We start from the raw sequence: 25,569 nt of genomic DNA, 5'->3' as shown, positions 1-25,569 counted from the left end.
CTTGAAAGCTTGTCTTGAAGTGCTATATTAGAATTTTGAAAAACCTAGATGCCAGTATAGGCTCTGACATTTACTGTTAGTTGACCCTGTGTATGTTATTTCAGTTCTTGAGACCTTGTTCTCATGTATAAAGAAGCAAAAATAATACTTCTATCTTCCTGAAGATAGAATTGAACCAGATAACCACTTGAGGTAAAAATTGGACCAGGCGGTCACTTCCAACACTGAGAGAAGGAAAGTGATCTGCTAATTGTTTCAGCCAGATCAAAGTTCCATGTAATCTTAAGTCACTTTATTTCTGTGAAATGGAAATAAGAGTACATGCCATAACTTTTTCACAGTGTTGTTGTGAAAATCCAAAAATATTGTAATATTGGTGATTGAATCAGTATGTAATATGACTGCTGTCATACTGAAGTCAAAAATAAGTAAGACCACTAAATCATACAGATCCCTCCATGCTGCATATTGGCTTAGTTTTAAAATGTAATGCAAATGACGTTTTAGGGGGGGCTTATTTATTTTGTTAAGTATTTCTCAATTACATTTAATCTATTTCCAGTCACCTTTGGAAGAGCTGTAATCTGCATGAGGTCCCAGGGTCACATCTTTGGCACTTCTGTTATATTTCTGTTATACTAGAGCTAGAATCATGAAAAATCTGGGTTTAAATCCCTTTTCTATTTTAAATGGGTTTCTCTCAACATTAGTAAGAATTCCTGTAACAATAAAATCAATAGGAAAGGGTCTCCACACTAATTAAAGGTTTTTGATGTAATTTGTGACTATATTTTGAAAACTTTAAAGTGCTATATTGCAGTAGTATTATACTGTGAAATTAGTCTTTAAAATGAAATTATCAGTACCCTCAGAGGAACATTTTACACTATTTTCATATGCAAGGATCTACAAGATCCAGATATTATAGTGTAGGAATCTCATTAGACCTCATTACATCCCAAGGGCTCAACATAACAGCAGGCACCAGGCAGGAGCTCAGGAAATGTAGGTCAATGATGATTTTGTTGGTAATCATTTTAACCAAATGATAATGTTATAAATTGCAGGGTCTATCAAAGAATTAAGTTAAATTAAATTAAAATTAAACTATATTAAAATAAAATAAAATAAAATAATCAGGCACAATGCCTTTAGGTACTTAATGGATATTTGCATAATTGAGTGATTGTTCAATTGAGAAGAGAACTGGGCTGAGATTTCCTACTGTGTTCATAGACTATGGACTTTTAAATGGGGTGATTGGGGCCTTTGGAAAGCCCTGTATTCTGGGCCCTCTTCCACTCATCCCTCTTCATATTGGCTCTTCCATCCCACAACTGTCCAGCACACAATCACCTCTTTTTCTTTGCTCCTGTCGTTGTCATGATTCATTAGGTACAAAGGCAGGAGACTGGCCCAGAACAAGTCGGAAATAGAGTGTTTCACCCCCAAAGAGAGTATGGGGAATGGTGGGCGAGCAACCATGAGCAGGTAAGCCAACAGTAAGTGGCCTGAGGCAGTGTGGAATGTCTGTGAGCAAGAGGAGACAGGGGGCTGGACCCCAGCCCAGATCCTCAACTTGTAATAACTGTGCTTCCCATCCAGTATGTCCAACAGCTTTGGCCACCCCCGATTCTTTATGTCTGTTTGGTTACCAAAACCCCTCAGGATCATTCTCATTTTAAGTCCTGAAAGCTTCATGTCCAAGATGCTGTTCTTATCCAGAGTAGTGTGCTTTGCATGTTTAAATGTGAACTCAGGGGTTGGACTTAATGGATGACCTGTCATGGAGATTGGAAATAGCAGGAGATCTCAAAGATATCATATCACAGAATGAGCTGACCGCTGTGTAGGCTAATACAAAAGCCCATGACTAATGGCCCCAGACCAGTCTGGGATTGAGTCTGATGCTCCTTCCCAGGATAGCATGACTGTTGCTGTAGCAAGTCAGTGAACTGGTAGGGAAGAAGACTTCCCAATGTTAAAATGAGATGAACTAGCCTTCTTCTGGCTCCTGTAGATTCACAGCTCCTTTACTTGCTGTGTGTTCTGTCTAAACCATGCCTGTCACTGAGCTGTGCATGTGTCTTGGTAATGGTTCATCTACTACCTGGAGTTTTCCCAGGAATTTGGAACCTTCTTGAAGCTTAATGTGTTGCATGAGTTTTAAAAACTGCTAAATTGCATGGATGTATGTTTCCGAAAAGAAGTTAATGAGGGAAGACTTCTAATATTATTTGAGTCAGAGTTCTGTGAATTTGGGAGGGGAAAAAGGAATTGGTCTGGCTTTGCCAATAGCCTTGGGTTCTAAACCATATCCCAATTGTATTATGATGTAGAAACATGAAACTGAAACAATACATTGAACATAGTACATATGAGAACAGACACATTTATTTGTATTATTATTATTTATCTTACATAATATATAACACATTTATAATACACAATATAGATTATGTATTATGCAGACAGACAGACAGGTAGATAGATAACATTTTTATTTTCTGTTGGAGTCATGAAGAAATCTATGCTTAGAGAAACCTTCAAAAGAAATACTACTCTGGAGTACTTCACATTGGCTTTTGATATTGCTTTCTTGTCTGTCATTCCTTCAGATTTAGGAGTCATTTTTTCACATTCTGTAGCATATTCAATTTCCTTTAATCTCCTAGGTGCCTAAGACGACTTTTGCTCAAGAGCAGCTTCCTTAGGGGATTAATCCCTACAATATTTCTTCATGCTAGAGCAAGTGTTTTTAACCATTTTTGTATCCTGGACTCCTTTGGTAGTCTATGAAGTTTAGGGACCCCAAAACAGAAAAGGAATGATATACTCAGTATCTGAGTTGGAAAATGGTTAACTTTGTATAAGAACCTATCAGGGAAGAAAAAGGAGAGAAGAAAATCCAAATGCTTATAATAATTTGCATCTCAGGATAATGTTTTTCAATACATAAAATGAAATATATAAGATCACAAAGAAAAACAATTATATTGAAATAGTTTTCAAATTATTTTTAAAAGTTTATGGACCCAAAGTGAAGTGTCATCTTAGAAAATATAAAAGACTACTCTTGTGCCAACCCCAAGGATTCAACTTTATTTCTGGGCAGGTCTGAGTGAACTCAGTGATACTTGCTCTTCAGTCATCAAAATAGTTCTTTATTCCCCATCCCCTCCACCCAAAGATACACCAGAATTTCTAGAAACAGATTAAAATGCCACATCAGGTCATTCAAATGGAGTTGAACTGGGGGATTATATGAGGCACTGGGGAAGATATGAGTTAGAAGTTGAATAGTACTCTAATAAGGTTTATGTAAGTTTATCACCAATGGCAAACCTGGAATAATATACTTGGCATAGTATAACTACCCACCAATTTAACACAATAGATAACTCCTTACATGGGATGGGCCAATACTTATTTACTCTTTGGATGAATCAATCAACTTTGTCCTTACCCTGACAAATCTGGGTTCTCAAAGAGAGGCCACACATGTTTATATTTAAATTTCTCAGGTTCCTAAAAGTAACACTGGTGAAGGAAAATATATTTTCCTATTTACCATTCTATTTACCATTCCTTTTTACCATTCTAATTCTTGTGAATCCAATAATAAAGGTTTTTTTCCAAAAACAGGATTCATAAAAAAAACTTCATAGATCTTTTAAAAGAAATACCGTTTCATTAGCAATAATGCAAAAGAAATATAATATTGATACTCATATGCTAAAGCCAATGTCTATATGATAAAATACATATATGAATCCATATATGCTCTCAGAGATACACTCAATATCTATGGGAGGGGGGGGTGGGAATGGGTATGTCTGTATAAGAAACTGAGGTAAGAAAGAGGAGATAAGAAAATCCATATGCTAATAATAATTTACATCTCTGGAATGCAGGCTTTGGTATCCCTGGCCCATTCAGGAATACCTACATAAGAAAACACAGTCTCTTCTTACTTCTTGTCGTTTGGTCCTCTTCAGCTAGAAGAATCTTCTTTATTCCAAAGAAACTTTCTTCAACTTAGGATATTCCTAAATGAATTTTAGAAAGTGTTTCCTCTGAAAATCAGTTCCATTTAAGTTAGAGAACTGAAAATCATTATCAGATTGGTTATCTTGTCTGTCATTTATTCATCCAGAGGATACAATATCTATTTAGAATAGAACTCCTAGGAACACCCTTCTCATTGACCCTTTAAACCAGGTAAGGAAATGTAACTGATACAAAGCAGCTGCCAAACTCTCTGTGTTTTTCATTCTCAAACCAAAGGTAGAAATACATATAGATGACTTTTATAAGCAGATTTTGTAGGTGATGCTAAAGGTCAGTAGCTGTCACAGAGACTTTTGTTTAATGATTGGATTACGACCCTGGTCAGTTAAATGGAAATGTTGCAAGAGTCAAAGAAATAGATGGAGAAGCATAGACTTTACTGAGAATCATTATGTTGATAACTTGACACAGAAGTCAGTAGAACAAGTAGACATTCATGTTCTAGATTGGGGCGTTGGAACCTTTTTTTCCCCAAGGGCCATCTGGATATTTATAAAATCATTCACAGGCTATCTTTGGTCAAACATTTGGTGCGTTCATTGCTAAAAAAACTCCTACATTAATTGAATTTTGAGTCCCGCCTGCAGTTGCCTTAACAACACCAGACCAATATGGCTCATGGACTGGCAGTCCCATGTCTCTCTACTAGATTGACAAGACAATTACACTAGAACAAATAAAAAATACCAATACTGGGGTGGCAAGGTGGTGCAGTGGATAGAGCACCGGCCCTGGAGTCAGGAGGGCCTGAGTTCAAATCAGGCCTCACACACTTAATAATTACCTGGCTGTGTGGCCTTGGGCAAGCCACTTAACCCTATTTGCCTTGCAAACCCCCTCCCCCCAAAAAAGAAATACCAATACTGCCAGATTTGCTGGTAGCAAATGATGCTCTCTATTAACCCTCTAAATACAGAAAATCCACAAGTGCAGATGAAATGCACTGAAGAGATGAACAATCTCATGTACCAATACTTTCATCATAACAAAACTTGAAACAGCTCTTATCTATTATGTACAAGGACATCCTGTCTATGGTATTCTTAGTTCCAAGTAATACAATAGATAAAAGGGACAATTAGATGGTGCAGTGGATAGAACACCAGCCCTGGAGTCAGGAGCACCTGAGTTCAAATCTGACCTCAGACATTTAATAATTGCCTAGCAGCTGTGTGAACATAGGCAAGTCACATAACCCCATTGCCTTATAAAAACATATATATGTATATGTATTTATATATATTTATATATTTGTTTATGTAAATGTATATATAAGATTAAGAACTACAACGTAAGACAAATATGTCAATATGTAGCTGTTATGTGCAAGAGAAAACTTGAAAACCCAATTAAAAAACAACAAAAAGTGGTGGGAAAGGGGGGATCTAGAAATCAAGATTAGATTAGAAATTCTAGATTTTCATAATCACTAATTGAAATCAAAAGTCAAAATTTAATAATAAGAAATTAAATCACAAGGACTTAAGAAGAAAAGAAATCAGAAGAGAGGGAGAATACCTAAAGAAGAAGAATAAGGAAAATATCTTGTCATCTCTTTGACCACAAGTAAAACAATGAAAATACAAATTAGTTCAAATGTGGAACATATAGTTGTGCATCCTTAATTCACTGAACTACAAAATAGTTAAGGGAGTTGATTGAAACTCACTTTTCTCAGTCTAGTATGCTTCACTTAGTAGGTGCTTAAGACATCATTACTTTCCCTTCCAAACATAGCAGGTGCCAAGTAAATACTTATTAAATGAATTATATCAGTTATTGTAGAAGGTATAGCATTCTCGTTAATCATGCATTATTCTTTGCTTTTGAGGTAGTGTTAAGTTCATCTGTATCTCAAAATGTTATAATTTTTATTAATGGGTGATAGCTCATTGCCTGAAATGACTAAAGGCAATGAATTTTCCCTGTCTACACAGAAACATATCATTTAATTTTTTTATGATCTTTATTAATAGCTTATGCAAAGTTTACAAGGTGCTGATCTCCCAACATCTTCATGAGATAGGGAACACAAATATCACTACCATTTTCCTGAAAATGAGAAGTTAAGTGAGAGAGTTAATGAATAGCAGAGGCAAAACATAGACACAGGCCAAGTCCTTCTGACTCCAAAAAGGACTAAAACACACTGCCTCATTTGGAAGGGTGGAAAATTCTTCTGATGTGTGGATTCTGGAACTGGAGGAAGCTTCAAGATAAAGAGGTTTCTGAGTCATGTTAAAAGAAACTTGGAGTGCAGCCTGGAGAAAAATATTTGTAAAGAATTGTTGAGTGCTTGGAAAAAGAAGATAAAATAATATATAGCCCTTACCCTCAGAGAAACTATTTTCTTCTGCAAGACAGACTATGGAAAGAAATGAAGGAGGAAATCTGTTAGTAAAACAATTCATATAATAATATGAATGGGAAGGTGACAAAATGGAATAATATAAATTGTTTAGTAAGTAATTAAGGCTAATAGAATAATAACAAATTAATAATTTCAGAATATCACTATCTAAATGACCTCAAAGTTAAATCATTTCTAGTGTTTTAGTGAGGCACCCCCCACATTATAGAGTGGGTGACCAAAAATGGTTCTCAAAGAGTGTCTGACTCCTTGTCTCATATAAGTCCAAGGGAATAACCCTGAAGGATTGGGGTGTCTTTTCTTTTGTATTATCATTCAGGTGTCACTCTACCTGCAACTGATATATTCATAATTGCTTTTTCAGTTCATATCATTTAACTAATGAGAACTAGTTAGTTTTTAATGGCTACTGTTTGATGATGATGATGATGATGATGATGATGATGATGATGATGCTTGTCCTCCATTCTTGAAAAAGGCCATAACCTCAGGGAGGTGATGCCATGACAAACATTTGGATCTGAGTGAGGGAATGCTGTGCTTAGTCACTAGCCTCACATTCTCCCCCAGAGCCATCTGGGTCCAGTGGCCAAATATGAATCAAGATAAATGGAAATGGTCTTGCATGCCAGGCAGTCAGGGTTAATTGACTTGCCCAAGGTCACACAACTAGTAAGTTTTAAGTATCTGAGACTCCACAGTCAGTGCTCTATTCACTGTTCCTTTACTAACACAATACAAGAAGACTATATAGTAACCACAGTCTGGTACATAGTCTTCCACAAGAATATGCAGAGTATGAAGAAATATGAAATCAAAATTTAAAAGCGCATGAGGCAAAAGATTCTGGTTGAATAAAAGCCCTTTCCTCTCTTCTTTCTTTCTCCTGAAGTCCTCCTGAAGTGTATGTACTCTCTACTCGGCCAAAAGGATTGTGGTCCTTGTAGAGTAATTAAGTTTCACTTTTGTCTACCCCAAAATAGGGTAAGCTCCATGAAGTTGTCTTGATTCCACCTATCTAGTTGGTCCTCTTTCAGCTCTTGGTTGAAGGCACTGTTGTTATCAGTCTTGTCTCAATGACATGCCAATGAAAACGGAGAAGGATGTGATGCTACTTTCCAAATTCAGTCTTCCTGCCTCCACACTCTTACCTTCTGATACAGACTCAAAAGTCCTGCATTCTTAATGAAATCCCAAAATCTGACTCCTGGTAAAACTGCTGGAATGCTCCTGTTAGAATCTATATTTCTACTATCTTAGTCATAGAGTATGTCTTATTCTTTCATCTGACCCCAAAACTTTTCATTGTATGACTTTATCTGGTGGCTTTTTGCTCCTTCCCAACTTGCTTAAGTAGGCAGTTCATACTTAATTAATGTCTCTGATTGAATCCCTAAAGGTTTAGAGGAACTGTTCTGTGCCTAATTTAAATATTTGATTGATTTATTCTGTAACTAAATCAAAATGGCATTCTTTCCTGTTAAACATATCAGGGCATAATTGGGACTGGGTTTATAAAATCTTTGATTGTGATTGGAGATGATTTGAGTGAAAAGTTAAACCTATCCCTTTGAAATATTCAAGGATATGTACATTTTATATTCATAAAATCCTAAATAAGAATAGTTTGATAAGTCTGTTATAACTCTTTACTAAGTACTTATTTACATAGGTCATTTACTGTGACCTTAGGCAAGTCATTCCCCTCTCTGTGAGCTTACTTCCTCATTTCTTCAATGAAAGAATTTCATTAAATAGGCTATCATCCAGGTCTTTTCTAAGCTTTGATATCCTGTCCTATGTACTTTGGAGAATATAGGCAAAGTATAATTATCTCTACTATGAAGGTATCCTGAGTGCCATTGGAGAGAAAAGATATCTTTGGAGAAGGATTGTTGGTGGTAGTGGTGGGAACCCCACACATTCCTATGGCACCTTGTTTTCTTTACATTTGTGAGACAAATGCCATATTTATTATCTCTAATTATATTAAGAAACAGAACCAAAAAACTCAAGTTATCTATATTAGATCACTCTTGATGGTTTTATAACAAGGTACACTGTCACAACTCAATAAATAGAAAGGAAAAGAACTGAATCTAGTAATTTTGATTACAAATCTAGTGTCCTTTCTTCTTTACTATTTCCATGTAAATGGAGCAATTAGAATTATATCATTCTTTTATGTTGTCTTACATTATTCATTAACTTTTTAATAGGCCTATGCTTACATGGCTGGCCTCCTCTAGCAGATGTAGCTCCTTGGATACATAGTTTATTGTAGTCATCTTTCATCTCTGCGTCATTGGTTTGTTTCAATAAAAGTTCAGGTATAAGAAATGGCAATAGTGACCAGTCCCTGGGATAAAACTTCTCAAAAACATTCAATGTGAGGATGACTCTAATACCAAAACAAGACTGCTCTGAAACCACAACCCCTAAAAAGAAAGAACCATAATCATAAAAGTATCTCAGTTACTCAATTACTGCCATTCTAACAACTCTGTTTGTTTAGTACAGAAAAGAACATGACTGAGAAAAGCCACAATCCATAAAGTAATGGTATAGGGAAGGATGGTAGAATAAGGAATTAAAATCTGGGACTTTTTGGGGTTTTTTGCAAAATACAGATATATTATTTAATTTTCTTAATCCATCCTATCCATGACTATAATCGAATTTTCTGTACTTTAACTCCCCCATATTAGAAGTTATTTTTGTCGCAGCTTAGTTATCTATGTTTTTCCAACACTATCATGGAAATGGGGCTGGACACAACATTCTTATTGTTCTTTCTCATATGTAGAGAATTTAGAAGTAATGTCCTTTGATTTGGCAGTGATTTCATGGAAGGGGACAGGCGAATTCTGGTTTGCTCACTAGAATATAAGCACCTAGAGGGCATGAACTGTTTTTTTCTTTAAAGAAAACATTTTTCATCTTCTTACATAAGAGTTATGGTATAATGCTCCAGTGTTCAAATTTATAGGTATTCTTGGGGTTCAGTGAGCTATTCATAATGAACCAGTGCTATTATCAGATCCAAGAAGGTAGTTTCCACTGACCTGTATCAAAAATAATGCCTGTTTCCAATATTTGAATCTCTGCCCAGAAAGTTTACAAACAAGTCTGTGATTATTTGGGTTGAAAACTGGCATATAATACAAGCAATAAAGTAAGCTGCCTTTTGTACTATTTTCAGATTAATTTTCTAGAAATACCACTGGGAAGGAAAGAAATAATAAATCCCAAGTAGACCAAAAAGAATCTTACAAATACTCTGCACTACAATCAATTATGCAAAGGAATATTTTATGAGGCTATCAAAAACTGGAAGTGAGGCTAATGTTTCTCTGATTTAGAATTTAAATTACTGGCTTCATTAAATGACACAAATAGAAACTGCTTTCCTAATTCCCTTAGTTTGATTGCCAAGAGCATCATAAATTGTGTGAGTAAATTCCTTTTGTGAGGTAATACTAAATTATAGGGAGAGGCAGCCAGTTTGATATAACAGAGTCAGATTTCACACCAGGAAGATCAGGGTTCAAAACATATCTCTGATGTTTCCTAGTTCCATAATAACTTAAATCTCCCTAAGTCTCAGGTTAGCTCATCTAGAAAGTGATGTTAATAATATCTGAAATAACTACTTCGAAGGGTAATATAGTGAACATTAAATGCTATATAAATGACAATATAAGTATTTTGTAAGAATGGGAGAAAGAAACAAGGCGAACTAGCAAAAGGAAGGGCACTTGGAGCAGGGATATATACTGGTCAATGTTTAATGATAGGTCCTCCTGGAGAAACATATTTTAGAGTCCAATTTGCATTATTATTTTCTTCAGTATACAATCAACAAATCAATAAATCAAGCCCTGATTTGTAGTGTTAGTTAATTTCTGAGGTATAAATGCACAAGAGAGAAAACATAACAATTGGTTCTTGAGAGATAGTACAAATTGGCTCCAGCTACTCTCCTGACTTTATCCTTTTGAAGAGTTATCATATAGCTGAGGTGTAGTCCCAAGCCAGAGCTAGGAGCAATAGAGGAGAAAGATGCAAAGTTAAGCTTAATGAAAGGGAAAAAAAAGAAGAAAGAAAGAAAGAAAGAAAGAAAGAAAGAAAGAAAGAAAGAAAGAAAGAAAGAAAGAAAGAAAGAAAGAAAGAAAGAAAGAAAGAAAAGAAAGAAAGATAATCCTAGCTTTCCAAAAGTAATACTCATGAGCAAGAATCTTTTCCAAGAATTTAGTTGTTAGATTGTAAACCCCTTAGGGCAGGATCTGTTCATTTGTGGTTATATCCCCAACATTTAACAGAATACTTGTCAAATAAAACTCAATGTGAAATAGCAGTGTAAGTATGACAAAAGAAAATCTATTGCAATCATAGATTGAATTAATAGAGGCATGATGCCCAATGAGGGAGAACATAATCTCATTTACTTTTGTTGGGTCAGACCAATACTAGAATACTATGTTCTCTTATGGGTACCACATTTCAGGAATTATTTTAACAAAATATATCAGTTCCAGAAGAAGTCAGCCAGGATGTTGACAGGATGGAAAAAAATAATCATATTCATTTCAGTTGGAGGAAATGGGGATGCTTAGCCTGGACAGAAGAAGAATTAGCTAGGGATGTTTTGAAGTTATGAAAACCTATCCTGTAGAAATGAGATTAGAATTATTCTCCTGGGTTACAGGGGGTAAATGGAATAATGGAATAATGAATAAAATTCATATAAAAGTAAGTTGAAGTTCCATATAAGAGAAGCTATTCCAACCTGAAATGAGCTGCCTTGGTAGATAGCAAATTTTCTTTCTCTCTAGGTCTTCAAGAAGATGCTGTTGTCAATGAGATATAGAGATAGAATCAAGAAGCTCTAAGGGCACCAAAAGACAAAAGAATTCAAGCTGTCTCTCTAGGATGTTAAAACTGCTCAGGATTTTATTATAGCAAATTAATATACATATACAGGTAAAAACTCCTAGAAAAGCAGAAGCACTTTAAGAATAGACTATGTGAAGTTTTAGTGAGGGAAAGAGAGAGAAAGAGAGAGAGAGAGAGAGAGAGAGAGAGAGAGAGAGCCCCAGCCATGGCCATGGGGGCCCATGGTGAACCACCAGAGTCTAGCATGGGAGCACATGGCCTAGGAAGGGAAGAAAAATGTAGACATCCTGCAGGATCAGAAGAAGAACCCAGAAGGGGCAGCGCTCCTCTTAAATACACTTCTGTAATAGGTTGGACCCAAGGGGTGGCACTTGGGGGATGGTCTAGCACCTGGGCCAGGTATTCTCTAATAGGAAGCAACATACTGGTCCTTCCTGTCCCAAGGTTGCTCAATCTCTAAGTTCAACATGTCATTTCCTGCCACACTAGCATCAATGGGCAAAGTCAGATAACTGGGAACCAGAAGCTGGGTGAAGGAGGATACAAACACCTGGGGTCATTTTATATCTCAGGAGCAGAGAGCCTTTCACCCATTATTAAGATTTTAACATCATTAAGATTACAGAACTTGTTTCTGATTATAATTTTTCTACATTAATAATTCTCTACATCATTTCTCTGCATCAATGCTACAAGCATTCCTTAAACATCTGTGTGTTTCAAGTGCTATACTAGGTCCAAAAAGGTAAAAAATAAAATGTTCCTGATCTCAAGGTACTTACCTTCTGGGGGGAACCTGAGTTCTCTAGCTATTAATTTCCATGACATCACTGCCAAGTTAAAGGAAAATGACTTTCTGAATCCTCTAGGCAAAAGAAAGAACCAAATCACTGGAACCACCTCCAACCCCATCCCCCATAGCACTGGTAAAAACAGACTCTCACCTACCTTGCTTGCTATGCTCAGATAGAAAACCAAGCAGTGATAAAAAATGACTTCTGTTCAGGTAAGCAATATTGTCTATGGAGAAGTTAAACATTCCGGAAGGTCAGTGAATAAATTTTTTTGCTATTTAACAAGCCTCCCCACCCCATTATAGTTCTAGGATTCATGGAAGGTAGCAGAATCATAAGTAAAAGGAATTTTGCCTTCTGCAACAGAGCAGAATAATTCCAATCTTATTTCTACATGATAGATTTTCATTGTATAGATGGGCTACATCAGCCAACTAGAATTTATGTATCTTATATGTACAGAGTCAGCATAGCATTTTGATGTTTTTAATAATAACTTCCCTACATGTTGTCCTACATGAGCTAGGGATAGGGGAATATAGAAGAAACCATATCTACTCTCTAGATGCCAATAATCTGTTTAGGGAAGTAAAACTTTCATATATTCATTCATTCAAATATATTCACTGAGTTCTACTGTATGAATGAATGAACTTACAAAATCATCTCTGTGGTAACTTAGAGTCTCTTTAGGGAAATAGAAGTAAACATAAATATTTAAAGAATTTACCAAAGGTTCCATCTAGTCCTTCAATTGACCTCATAAGGCAATGCTAGCTCAGGTTCCAAATGAAGAAAGAGTTCAACTACCTCTTGATATCTGGGAAATCTACCATTCAACATGGTGTGCCTTCATCAAAAAAAAAAAGATACTATGCTCTGAACTGAAGCAGAATTGCAGTAGTTCAAAAGAAAAATGAGATGTGCATATTACATTCATCTCCAACTTAAATACCTATATGAACTATTTGTGCTTCTGAACTTATATTAGTCTGATCAATCATAGGAGGGCACACTATACATTAACCCCAACATTGAGATGTCAGTTTGGTCCTCTCCAAATATAGTCTGCCACAGATATACAAGAGGAATCTGCCTCCCCTTTTGATCCCTGACAAAGGTTCCTCTTTCTCATCCTAAGGGAAATAATATACACAGATAGAACCATCAACTGAAGGGGACCTGCCTTGGTGGGTTTAGCTAGAAACTGGCCCAGCTAGGCCACATCAAAAAGCAAAACTATCGCTATTTCAGTCCCAGTCAACATCTTTTTGCCTCTCCTGCTCCCTCTAATTTGTTTTCCACCCAGGCTCTAGATATAGGCCCAAACACCTCATGCTATAGTATAGAATTCTGAAACATTACAAGTAAACCTCCTAATTTTCTGATACTTATCTGGGAACTTTCCTTGGAAACCCTTTCTATGTATGTCTTTTTTTTTTTTTAGGTTTTTGCAAGGCAAATGGGGTTAAGTAGCTTGCCCAAGGCCACACAGCTAGGTAATTATTAAGTGTCTGAGACTGGATTTGAACCCAGGTACTCCTGACTCCAGGGCCAGTGCTTTATCCACTACGCCACCTAGCTGCCCCTATGTATGTCTTTTTAATAGCATTGATATTCTCTGAATATCAGTTCAATAAGTATTTATTAAGCACATGTGAGATGCTATGTAAGGGCACTGGTGACAAAAATGAAAAATCATTCCTATTCCAAAAGAACTGAAATTGTACTGATTGATGTCATTATCATTTGTTAATACTCATTAAATAGAATATTCCATATTTCCAACTCCTGTAAATAAATTCTAGTTCTAGGGCTTATGGAATTCCCTCTCCATTAAATCAAGAAAAGAAAAAAAAGAAGGAAGGAGCTGTAATCATTTAGTAATCACCTGCTAATAAGTGCCAGTCACTACTCTAGGCCTTTAACAAAAAGTAGCTCATTTGATCCTCTCAACTTCCTTATTATCTATCCTGAATCCCTTCCACGAGTTTTATACTACATCCAAAATGCTTTTCTTTGTTGATTCTCAAAACTTCCTTATTAAGTATTTTGAATTCCTTCTATGAGTTTTCTCCTATATCCAAAATGCCTTTTTTTGTGTCTTTTGCTACCTTCCACAGGCTTATCTGACTCCCTCTTTACTCTTAGTCTCCTTACTCTCTTTTTTACCTGGAATGTTTTCCTCTTTCTTGTATATATCTATTCAGATCTTACCCAAATCCCAAACATTCTCTGACTAGTTGGATGTGCTCTCTCTTTTCTTTCTCTTATGTCTGGGAGTAGTTCTTGAACTCTTCTGTGTCATGGATTTCATTGGTGGTCTGATAAAGTCTATGGACCTTTTCTTAGAATAATGTTTTTAAATTCATAAAATAAAATTAAAAAAGATTTTAAAAAGAACACAGTTGTATCAAAAGGCAATGATCAAACTAAAAAAAAAAAAACAACTTCATGGCCCACAAACTGAGAATCCTTGTCCTATATCATTTTTTATCTATCTTGCCCCATTGAACTTATTATCTATTGCAGGAGTCATAGCTTCATAGGTTTGAAGGATCATAGATTTGAAAAATCTATGCCATAGTTGCTATCAAATCTAACTCTCACTTTACAGAAAAGAAAACTAAAGTACGGAGAAGACTGTCATACTATTGTAAGTGGAAGGACAGGGATTCAAATCTAAGTCTTCAAATTCCCCACACTACCATTCTGCCTTCTCAGCTAGGGAATAGTGAAGTCCAATCTGACTGATCATGTTGGGTCAGCAACTATTTGTCATGGTCCCCCTTCAACTTCCACCCCCCTTCAAATGTTTAAGGATTACGATTTTTTTATGAGTCCCTCCTATGAAGATGGTTATCATGATGATATTTGTCCTTCATTCCCAAAGAAGACCATGGCATCAGGGTGGTGAGGGCATGACAAGCAAAGTGAATTTGATTTAAGCATTGGCGGGGGGGGGCAGGGATCAAGGGTTGTGCAGGGTTACCAGTTTCACTTCCTCTTTTTTTAATCTTCTGAATCCAGTGGTCAGATATGAATCAGCATGACTGGAGATGACCCTGGATATGAGGGTTCAGAGTTAAGTTACTTAACCAAGGTCACACAAATAGTAAATATCAAGTATCTGAATCTAGACTCAGGTCTTCCTGATTCCAGGGCTGGAGCTCTATCTACTGCACCACCTAGCTGTCCCTATGAATGAATGCATGGCTATATAAAAAGAAAATTATTAAGCACCTACCATGAGCGCAATTTGGGGTCAGGGAAAGCATTTCTAGTGGAAAGAATGTCAATCTTGGAAGTCAGAAAGACATGAATTCTACTCCTGTCTTTGAAATGTAACAACCATGTGAGCTGGGACAAGACACTTAATGCTCAAACAACTGTCTAAGATCCTAAATTACAATTACTAATCTTCATTGGTGAAAGGGGTGTCTGGTTGATAACTAGATGGAATGATAAAAAGACAGACAGACGGATGGATAGAGAGAGAGATAAGTAAATAGATACTTTTCAGAATTGTTGTGAGGATCAAATGAGAAAGCATATAAAAGTATTTACTGGGGGCAGGTAGGTGGCACAGTGGATAGAGCACCGGCCCTGGAATCAGGAGATACTGAGTTCAAATGTGATCTCAGACACTTAATAATTATCCAGCTGTATGACTGTGGGCTCACTTAATCCCATTGCCATAAATAAAAATTAAAAATAAATTTTTAGAAAAGTATTTGCCAGTCTAAAAGTGCTATTTAATTGTTCATTATTAGTTATTATCTGAGGCCACTCTGCTATCTTTAGACCCAGAAATATCAAGTTAGAAAAAAATTACAGTATAATGGGAGAGCATGCATGGTGTGCTCCAGCACATGGTTCAATTAGACAGGGTAGAACAAGACAGGGACAAAATGAATATCTAGATATTTTGGGAAAATTTTGGAAAGTCAGCTTATAGAGATCATGGAAAAAGATTCTATCTTAGGGATTGAGCACTAAAGAAAGAGAAAAAATTTCAGAGACTGTGATATTAATAAAAATACATTCTAAATATGAACAATATCAGGCATAGACCCTATAATAGTTGTGGCTTGCTAGAGTGGAGAATTCCTATGCAAACAAGCTAGAAAGGTAGGTTGAGGCCAGATTATAGAAGTTTTGAACTTTCAATTTAGGAATTTGTTGCCAGCAAAAAAAAGTCTCTGAACATTTCTTATAAAAGAAAAGAATGTGGTTATACCTATTCCTGAAGATTATTTTGGGAGTTGTATGAATACTGTTAGAGGTTCCATCTCCAAGTAGAATATAAATTTTTCTATAAGTCAGGGAACACAAAAGAGCCCAAATCAGAGGACACAAAGGGAGTGATGGAGCTAATAGAGAACTCAGGTCCTATGTCCAGTTGGATAGGGCTCTGGCTTTTATAGTATATGTTGATATACCCTTTTCATTAACACTCCTTTTATCCAGATACATTTTTTCTATAACATCAATTATTGTTATTTTATTCATTAATTCAGAGCTTAATACATAGTAGGTGCTTAATAAATGTTGCTTGATTGATTTTCTGGTTTGTATAAAATTTGCTAGTGGCAATATTTAAATGATTTCATATGGCAACCCTCAGAGACTGCCAAAATAAGGGGGGAGAGAGAGAGAGAGAGAGAGAGAGAGAGAGAGAGAGAGAAGATTCCTAATATGTCTTAGGCTACATTAATAATGACCTAGGCTCTAGAATGAGGAAGGTAATTATTTCTGTCCTAGACAGATCACATTTAGAGTATTTCATTCCATTACGAATATTTCATTTTAGAAGATTTCTGATAAGTTGGAGATTGGCCAGAGGAAAACATCTAGGATGTTGATCAACAGACTTTAACAGTTAATGTCATTTAAGGATCAGTTAAAGGGACTACAGATGTTTAGTCTGGAGAAGAGAACATTAAGAGTTCTTTTTGAAAGAATTGTCTTTTGAAAGGCTATCTGTCAATTAGAAGTGAAATATTTGTCCAACTTGATATCAGAGAAAAAACTAAGGGGCAGCTAGGTGGCACAGTGAATAGAGCACCTGCCCTGAAGTCAGGAGGACCTGAGTTCAAATGTGACCTCAGACACTTAATTACCTAACTGTAACCTTGGGCAAGTCACTTTCATAGACTTGAAAAAAAAAGAAAAAAAACAGAGGAAAAAAAGTAAGAACAATAGGTGGAAGCTGCATAAAAGTCAGACTTCTTTTAGTATGAAGAAAAGTACTTATCACTAGGACTATGCCAAAGTGTAAAATCTTGCTTTAGAGATAATGTCACCTGCTATTAGAGTGTAATTGAAGCAGTGTCTGGACAACTATTTGTCAGGTATATGACTGAAGAAACGGTTTAAGGAGTATAAATTGAACTAGATGCAATCTAAGATTAATTCAACCTCTCAATAATTTATTAGTGGATGGAGAATAATCTTTCAAGCCATGAGATACGGGTTCAAGTCCCCATCATAGATGCATAGATTGTACAGCTTTAGCAAGGTGACCTTGCAATGCTCTAGACAATTTTATATGAATCTAATCCATAGATAAAAGGAGTTTCTTCATCAAAGGACCTTCATTACCTTTACAATAAACAAGAGGCAATGTTGTATAGTAGAAATCCAACTATAGAAGCTAAGAAGAGGTAAATTAACATTTACTGGCTATGTGATTTCCAGGCAGGTCACTTAACCTCTTAAATGCCTCAGGCAATGAATGAGACTATAAATTTTATAGAAGATGCTTATATGCATTTAATAGAGGACATTTTTCATCCACAGCTTCCAGGAATGTAGAGGTAAATGTTTCATAATTGGCTAGGGAAATATGGATGGAATATACTCTTGAATCCCTTTTTAAATTTAATAAAAATTATTAACATTTCATTCATCAAAATAAATTTAGCTAATCAACAAAAATAAATCAAGACCTGATTTGTAATAATCTCTGAAGTATAAATGCTCATAAATAAATATGTGAAAATTTACCAATTGGTATCCTGCTGGTTCCAGCATACCCTTGGAAGCTTCTTAAAGGGATGAAGTCACAGATCTGGTCAAATGTATGTATGTATGTCTATATGTATATCTAGTTCTATAAACACATACAATATATTTGTATGTTTATGTAATAATTCCCCAATAGACTCTAAGCTCCTCGAGGGTACAAATTATTAAAAGTCTTTTATCTTTTTTCCCCCTCAGTGTTTAGTAGGCATTACAAAAATCTGATTTAAGGCACCCGCCAACAATGAGAGTCTGATTTTTTGATAAGTTATATAAACACAAAATTTTTTAACAAGTCCAAGAAACAACACTTTGCCTTTAGTTTCAAGTTTTTGAAGAAAGATTAAAAACTCAAGTTTCTTTCCATAATTTAATTAATACAAAGTATTGGATAAGTTCATTATTTGCTTAAAAACATGCCTTATGATTAAGAATATACTTAAAATACCCAGGTATCCCAGTGCTATAAACAAATATGCAAACATTACTGAACCATAGGACTAAGTAAACTTCTTGCTGACTGCCCATATTCATTCTGAACAATGTACTGTCTGGAATGCATAATTCAGTAATATTCTTTCTAATCTTTCAAACAACTGAGAAATTTTATCCAGTGTCTGAATATTAAAACTTTCTCTCATCAGCAACAGGCATTGTCCCCCCATAACTATCACTCAGAATCAAATAAAAATAAGGATCAAAAAAATAAAGAGGAATTAGGTTTCAGCAGAAGCAATTATCATTTTAAGAGGTATTTTTGTAGATCCTAAATTGAAAAAATAATCATTTTAGCTGACTGTAGAAGGTGACATAATAGAATTCCAAAAATGGAAGGTGGGCTCCCCCAACTATAATTCTTTAACCAGAAGTTGAATGACCTGTTGGTAATGTGAGGAAAATGTGGGTGCTTGGGTTCCACAAGAATATTAAAGGAAGGATTGTTATTTTACATTACAAAGACTAGGGTCTGCCTATATTGTTGCCTATGGGCAGGTACTGAGCTAAGATAAAAGATTTAGCTTCCATTTGATCAAAAACTGAAGAGATTGCCCCTCCTGTTTTTAACTTAACCTAGAGTCTTGACCTTCTCCTTTGCAGTATGCTCAAGGAGATCTACCTGGTTTTGCTCATTAGTATAAAGAGCAGGTTGGACCAAATGTATATGAGTCAATGAATTACTTAGATTGTGACCCCAGTCTGTGACTGGCATGAGGGAGCAGGAACAAAGCTTTTCAAAGTACATAAAAGATCTTGAATTTTGGAATTTCCCTGCCCCTCTCTCCCACCATGAGGGAAGTGTGCCATTTGGTTAGGATATCTTAATAAAAAACCATTTTAATCACTCTGGACTAAGTTATTCACTAGTCATTTATTCATAGTAAGAATTCTTCTCCAGGTCTGGGTTATGCTATAAGTATGGCTCATGGACACTCCTCCAATTCTGATTCTTTGTGCCTTAGTAGCTCCTGGTCCCTTACCAGTTGTGAAAATGCAAATGAATTGGAAAGTCTTTCCCTTCCTAAATATACTGAAATATGCAAATACTTTAAACTGCTTACAATCCTAACTGTATGGAGACCAAACTAACCAAGGTAAAGAGCAGATTAGTTACCTATTCCTAGAGACATCCAGTGGAGGGGCAGCATATGTACATATTCTGGTTTACTTCACTGACTTCACAGAAAAAAAATCCTTTCTGTATATAAATTTAGAACTCCTAATTATCATGTAAAATTTGTTTTGTTGTTTTTTGCAAGGGGGTTAAGTGACTCACCCAAGGTCATACAGCTAGGCAATTATTAAGTGTCTGAGGCCACATTTGAACTCAGGTACTCCTGACTCCAGGGCTGGTGCTCCACCTAGCCACCCCTTTATCCCCCCCTCCCCCAGTTATACACACAGAGAAACCTTTAAATTCTATTACTATGAAAAAGTCAAAAAACAAAGGTGAATTCATATAGCTGGAGAATTATATTTGATAGAACCTATTTGAGACCAGTAAATAACATTTTCCTAAAGTAAGGAAGGGAAAGATTAAAATAAAGAAAGTACCACTATGATTGACCTTCATTATTTGAATTTTTAAATTGCACTGTTAAAATAGCAGTTATTTGAATAACATTACCTTAACTGAGCTTCCTTTGTTCAAATTTAATTAGTGAGTCCTTCTGAAGGAAGGAAGGTGCTACCTTCTGCAAATAAGCTAACTCTAACTATTTCTTTGGGAATGAGAAGAGATGACAGGGACTTTTTTTCCTGCTAGGTTTAATTCTTTTGCCCTTGCTTCTGAATTGAGACAAACCATATTGGCATTGTCACGCTCACATAGTCTCTCTTCCTAACTCTCCTTCTGTTTTCCTATCCACTTATTTTCTTCTTGTTCCTTTGTTTCCTTGAAACCCAAAGTAGTCAGGGAAGGTGAAGTATGGTCAGACATGAGAATACAGTTTCAGGGTCATTAACAGAAATGAGCACTGCAGTTCAATTTTGAGAGAGAGAGAGAGAGAGAGAGAGAGAGAGAGAGAGAGAGAGAGAAATCTTAGTTAACCTTATTCTCTTGAAGCTGAAAAGGAGGAAAAAAAGAAAGAAAACAAAGGGGGAAAAAGGAGTCCAAAATGAGTTTGACCAGAATCAATAAAAATCCAGAAATTATATTGAAAAATGTGGAATCTGCTTGTTGCTCTTGTTAGTTTCTATTACCTTTCTTCCCATGTTATTGTGGGTCCAAAAACACCCCACACCTGGAAACCTTTCTTTTCCAAAAATAGATGTGATGGAAACAATACTGGGAAAATGAATGCATGAAGGTCAAGAAGCATGGTGTCACAGAACAAGAAGGGATGGCACTCTATCTAATTAAGTCAAATTAATGAATCAATCAATCCAAAATTAACAATGGTAGTGAGAGTAATGGCAGACAGACCAGACTTCATAGTTGTCAGTCATAGTTATCAGTCAAAGCATTAGCTATCTAACAGATCTAGGCAAGCACAACCCAAAATATCAACAAGAAACCAAGCAAAGGCTGTCAACTCATCAGTCATTTCAGTTGCAAGGACAGTATTATCAGAACTATTTTTTCAAAGTAGGTTTTGTATTTTCTAAGTTGTTTTTCTTTTTCCTTTAAATTCTCCTTGTAGCCCAGGATTATCTAGGTCTTCTCATTCTCATAGTTCTGTGAACTCAGAGACAATCAGCAATTGTTGTCTTAAATTATTTTGAATTGAAAAATAATAGGGAGAGTCAGAAACTACCTCCTTTAGTCATTAATAAATGAACCATTTATTAAATGTGTCTTACACTATTCTAGTTCCTGGGAATACAAACAAATAGCCGATGACCTTAAGAAACTTACATTCTCTTTGAAGGAAACAACATGTACACAAGACAATTAAAAACAAAAACAAAAAGATGTTATATGTATTTATTATGTATGTATGTATAAGCATATATTTGTGTGAATATATACAAAAATACATAAATAGATGCCATATATACATGCATATACTCTTATTTATATATGCAAAAATATATGTGTGTATATTTTTCAAACATAATTTTGCCTGACATATGGTAAGTACTTAATAAATTTTGAATGAGTGATTGAATTTCATAGGGAAATGGCATTTACAACTGGGTAGCTCAAAACTTCTTCATAAAAGATATGGCACCTTATTTGTGTCTTGAAGGTAGCAAGAGATTCTAAAGAGTAGAGATAAATAAGGAATATATTTCAGGCATAGGAGCAGTCAATGTAAAGGCTTAAAAATAGAGAAAAGAAAAAACAAAGAAAGAAAATCTACTGGATATACAGAACAGATTTTGCATGAGGGGAGAAATGTTCACTAAACCTAAAATGTAGATTGGAATCAGATGGTGAAGGAATCAGATGGTAAACAAAAAAGTTTATATCTCATCTAACAGGAAATAAGGAATCACTGGCAGTTCTAGAACAAAGAAGTGATGGGGTCAAACCTGTGCTTTAGGAAATTCCATTTGGCAACTGGTTGTTATATGGATTTAGGATGAGGAAGTCTTGTGACTAGGAGATGAATTATAGTGGAAAGAACATTGTTTTGGATACCAGAAGACCAGAATTCTAATTCAAATGCTGATATTTGTTTGGGACCTTGGAAAAATCACTCTGTCTCTCTTCACCAAATTTGAAGTTCACTAGCAAAGACTACATCCTCAAGCTACCTAAATCAGACCCCTGAGAAAGAGAGAGAGAGGGGGGAAGATGAGAGGTTACAATGTAGTTTATCTGATCTAGGCCCTGACCTCCAGTTTTCTTTCCCTCAGCTGGAGGTTTCAGTTAGGCAGATAAAGACAAAGTGAATAAAGAATAATTATGATAACATTCAGTGGAAGCAGAAGATTGTACTGGATATCATGAAGGAATTATTTTTTAAAAAGAAAAAAACTAGAAAATAATTCCCTTTTTCATCATGCCAGAAAATTTGAATTTACCAAAAATAAGAATAAAACACTCAAATAACTCATTTTTGATATGTATATAATTCTTCAGAATGCTGCACATGTGGGCAATCTCTAAACCACATTGCCATTCCTATGCATACTTACACACACACATATGTGTATGTGTGTGATTTCATTGATCCAGGGAACTCCTGGAGGGCTTTAAGTACCCTTAACTACTGCTGATTTGGTTTCAACTCTAACCTTTGTCACATACTGTATGTATGACCCTGAGCAAGTCATTTAACTTCTCAAGAAAGTCTCTAGGTCTATAAGCAATAGAGCAGTTATTCATTTGTATTGCTAGAGGGTGGTTTTTTTTTTTACTTGGAAATTCTCTACACCATTGAAATCATAGGTCTAGGGAAAAGTTAAAACAAAAGCATAAACAGATGGCAAAAATGCATGCATGCACACTTATAAATGAATCCATTCTTGATGTGGTTATCTAACACAGTATAAAATGGGCAATAAGTATCGATTCATAGAACATAAGAGAAGCACCTCTGTAAATGTAACTATAAGTTTTCTGAATATTTTCAAATAGAATCATCCATCTACCTGCTGGTCATTTCCACCTCCTCCATCTACTCTATTCATTAGTATGATTTTGGTCTAGTTGCATAAATCATGTTGCATATGTACACATATACATATTGAATACTCATGAGTATATAATACTGTGTGCCCCAGAACATATATTTCTCAAATACAAACATGCTGGCAATTCTCTAATATCTTCTACCACAGAGGTACATTAGGAACTATTACAAAATTGTTTTGTTACACTTCTGCTGTTATTAATATGTAATTTTAATGTGTCAGTAGTAAGTAGTGATAACCTAAGTCAGTTTTCATCATTGTATACAAATTAAGTAAAACTACTTGTCCTCAATTCTAGACTTTCACTGTTCCTATTCCTGGTGTGCAGAATGCTTTATTTTCTATATGAATAGGAAATATCACATTCACCATGGAGGGCAAGAGGTTGGGGTAGGATGAATAAAAGAATATTAATGGACTCGACTTCCTTTAAACATACAGATGAGACAAATCTCACCAATTCTTGAAGGCAACATGAGATAGTGGAAAGACTACAGGACTGGTAATCAGGTTATGTATTCTAGTATGGAGTCTATCATTGGCTCAGAAAGGTCACTTTTCTCTGAGTCTCATTTTTCTCATCTTTAAAATAAGGAGGTTGGGTTACATAATTGCTAAATTCTCTTCTAGCACTAATACTCTATGATTTGTTTGTTTCCATTCATAGCTCTAATGGTAAGTCTGTGACATGGGCTCAGAATGAGAAGAGTAGCCGTGGACAACACCTCTGGCAGAGATTGTCCGTTCACATCAACAAAAAAGAGAACCCCAATCAAACAGCCGTCATCAAACCCTTCTCCAAAAGCACAGATAGCAGATTTGGCAGTACCACGTACCCTGAGTCAAGTACCAAGATGCTGTATGATGTTTCAGAAGTAGAAGAACACTACCCTGCCCAGTATAGACCACAGACCCCTTCTCCAGTCAGCACAGTGAGCCAGCGAGCAGGGTCCGTGAGCCGCACAGATGATGACATCCCTTCCTTACACTCAGAACATGCACAAAGGAGCAGCTCTTCCCAGGGTTCCCTGATGGAGCAGATTAGCAGTGTGGTAACCCGCTTCACAGCCAACATCAGTGAGTTGAACTCCATGATGTTGTCAACAGCTTCCCCAAGCACCATGGTGACCACCCCTCTTTGCTCTTCCTACCTGATTCCTAAAGAGATGCAGCTTCCTACAACCATGACCACTTTTGCTGAAATACAACCTCTCCCTTCCATTGAGGTAAATGGTGGGGCACAGTCATCCAGTAAAACCCCTCCAGAAGGAGATACTGGAAAAGAAAAGGCATCTGAACCATCAACAGTAACCAAACAAGATCTGGAGGAGTTGGTCGCTCTAACCCCTCCTTCCCCTTTTAGAGACTCAGTGGATTCAGGGAGCAATTCTCCTAACTCCCCAGTGTCTGAATCAGCCCTCTGTATCCCATCATCTCCAAAATATGACACACTTATCATAAGAGATTATACTCAGAGCTCTTCTTCTTTGTGAATGTAACTTGAGACCACACTGGATCCTGACAGAAATGATCGGGCAGAGACAGAAGCTAGCCTTCAAGATCTCTAGCATTTGCACAGAGGCAGTGAAAGGCATTGGCAACTTGATTAAGAACTGAGGTGGAAGGCAGACATTGCATCAGTAATGAAAACATCAGATTTTTGTGCTATTAAATAAAAAAAAAATCTAGTGGCAGATTTTCTTCCAGTGGCCTTAGAAAACATGGGCTTTTAAGAAACACTGCTTCTACTTTTTGAAGGCTGATAGAGTCTGTTATAACAGTTACATACCAAGTGCTTTTCTTTAGGGTAACAATGAACTCTGTGTACAGTATGTGAAAAAAACAATAGATTGTATGCTACTGTAAAAAAAATGTTTTGTTTGTTTACTTTGATTCTTATCCCAGAAGTGATCTTTTATCAAGAATAGAAGAACAAATATGAATGTACATTTTCTAACAGACTCAAAATCTGGGACCAAAACGTCCAACTTTCTCCTTTCTCTCTTTCTCTTATCTGTCTTGGTCTCTGTCTCTCTGTCTCTGTCTCTGTCTCTGTCTCTGTCTCTCTCTCTCTCTCTCTCTCTCTCTCTCTCTCTCTCTCTCTCTCTCTCTCTCTCATCTTGAAAAGCAGTAACTTCAGTTGAGTAAATGCTAAATCCTCCGAAGTGTGTGTCCCAAGCATGATATACAACTGGAGAATGATTACTCTACAATGAACATTAACAATATGACTTAGGGCTCTACCAGACTTCTCTTCAACTTACCAATTTGGTTTTGAAACTCTCCTCCAGAAATCTCCATTGGAGGTTGACCCTAGTTACATTGGAT

General features: G+C 36.0%; 1 protein-coding gene across 3 annotated transcripts in view; it reads left to right on the top strand.

Moving 5' to 3' along the window:
* The window catches only part of GRM5 (glutamate metabotropic receptor 5), a 739,207-nt gene extending 714,473 nt beyond the window's left edge, over positions 1-24,734 (top strand). Inside the window, exons 8-9 of one of the 3 annotated variants that reach the window (XM_074217076.1) lie at positions 23,909-24,087; positions 24,121-24,734. In XM_074217076.1, coding sequence (XP_074073177.1) covers positions 23,909-24,087; positions 24,121-24,734 — 793 coding nt within the window. Of the gene's footprint in view, positions 1-1,395; positions 1,492-23,908 lie in introns of all 3 variants that reach the window. The other 2 variants (XM_074217074.1, XM_074217075.1) reach the window with 2 other exon arrangements.
* Positions 24,735-25,569: the final 835 nt, after the last annotated feature.

The sequence above is a fragment of the Macrotis lagotis genome, chromosome 1 (genome assembly GCF_037893015.1).
Source record: "Macrotis lagotis isolate mMagLag1 chromosome 1, bilby.v1.9.chrom.fasta, whole genome shotgun sequence".
NCBI lineage: Eukaryota > Metazoa > Chordata > Mammalia > Peramelemorphia > Peramelidae > Macrotis > Macrotis lagotis.
The sequence above is the reverse complement of the archived record's forward strand: the minus strand, read 5'-3'. Positions and strand labels throughout refer to the sequence as shown.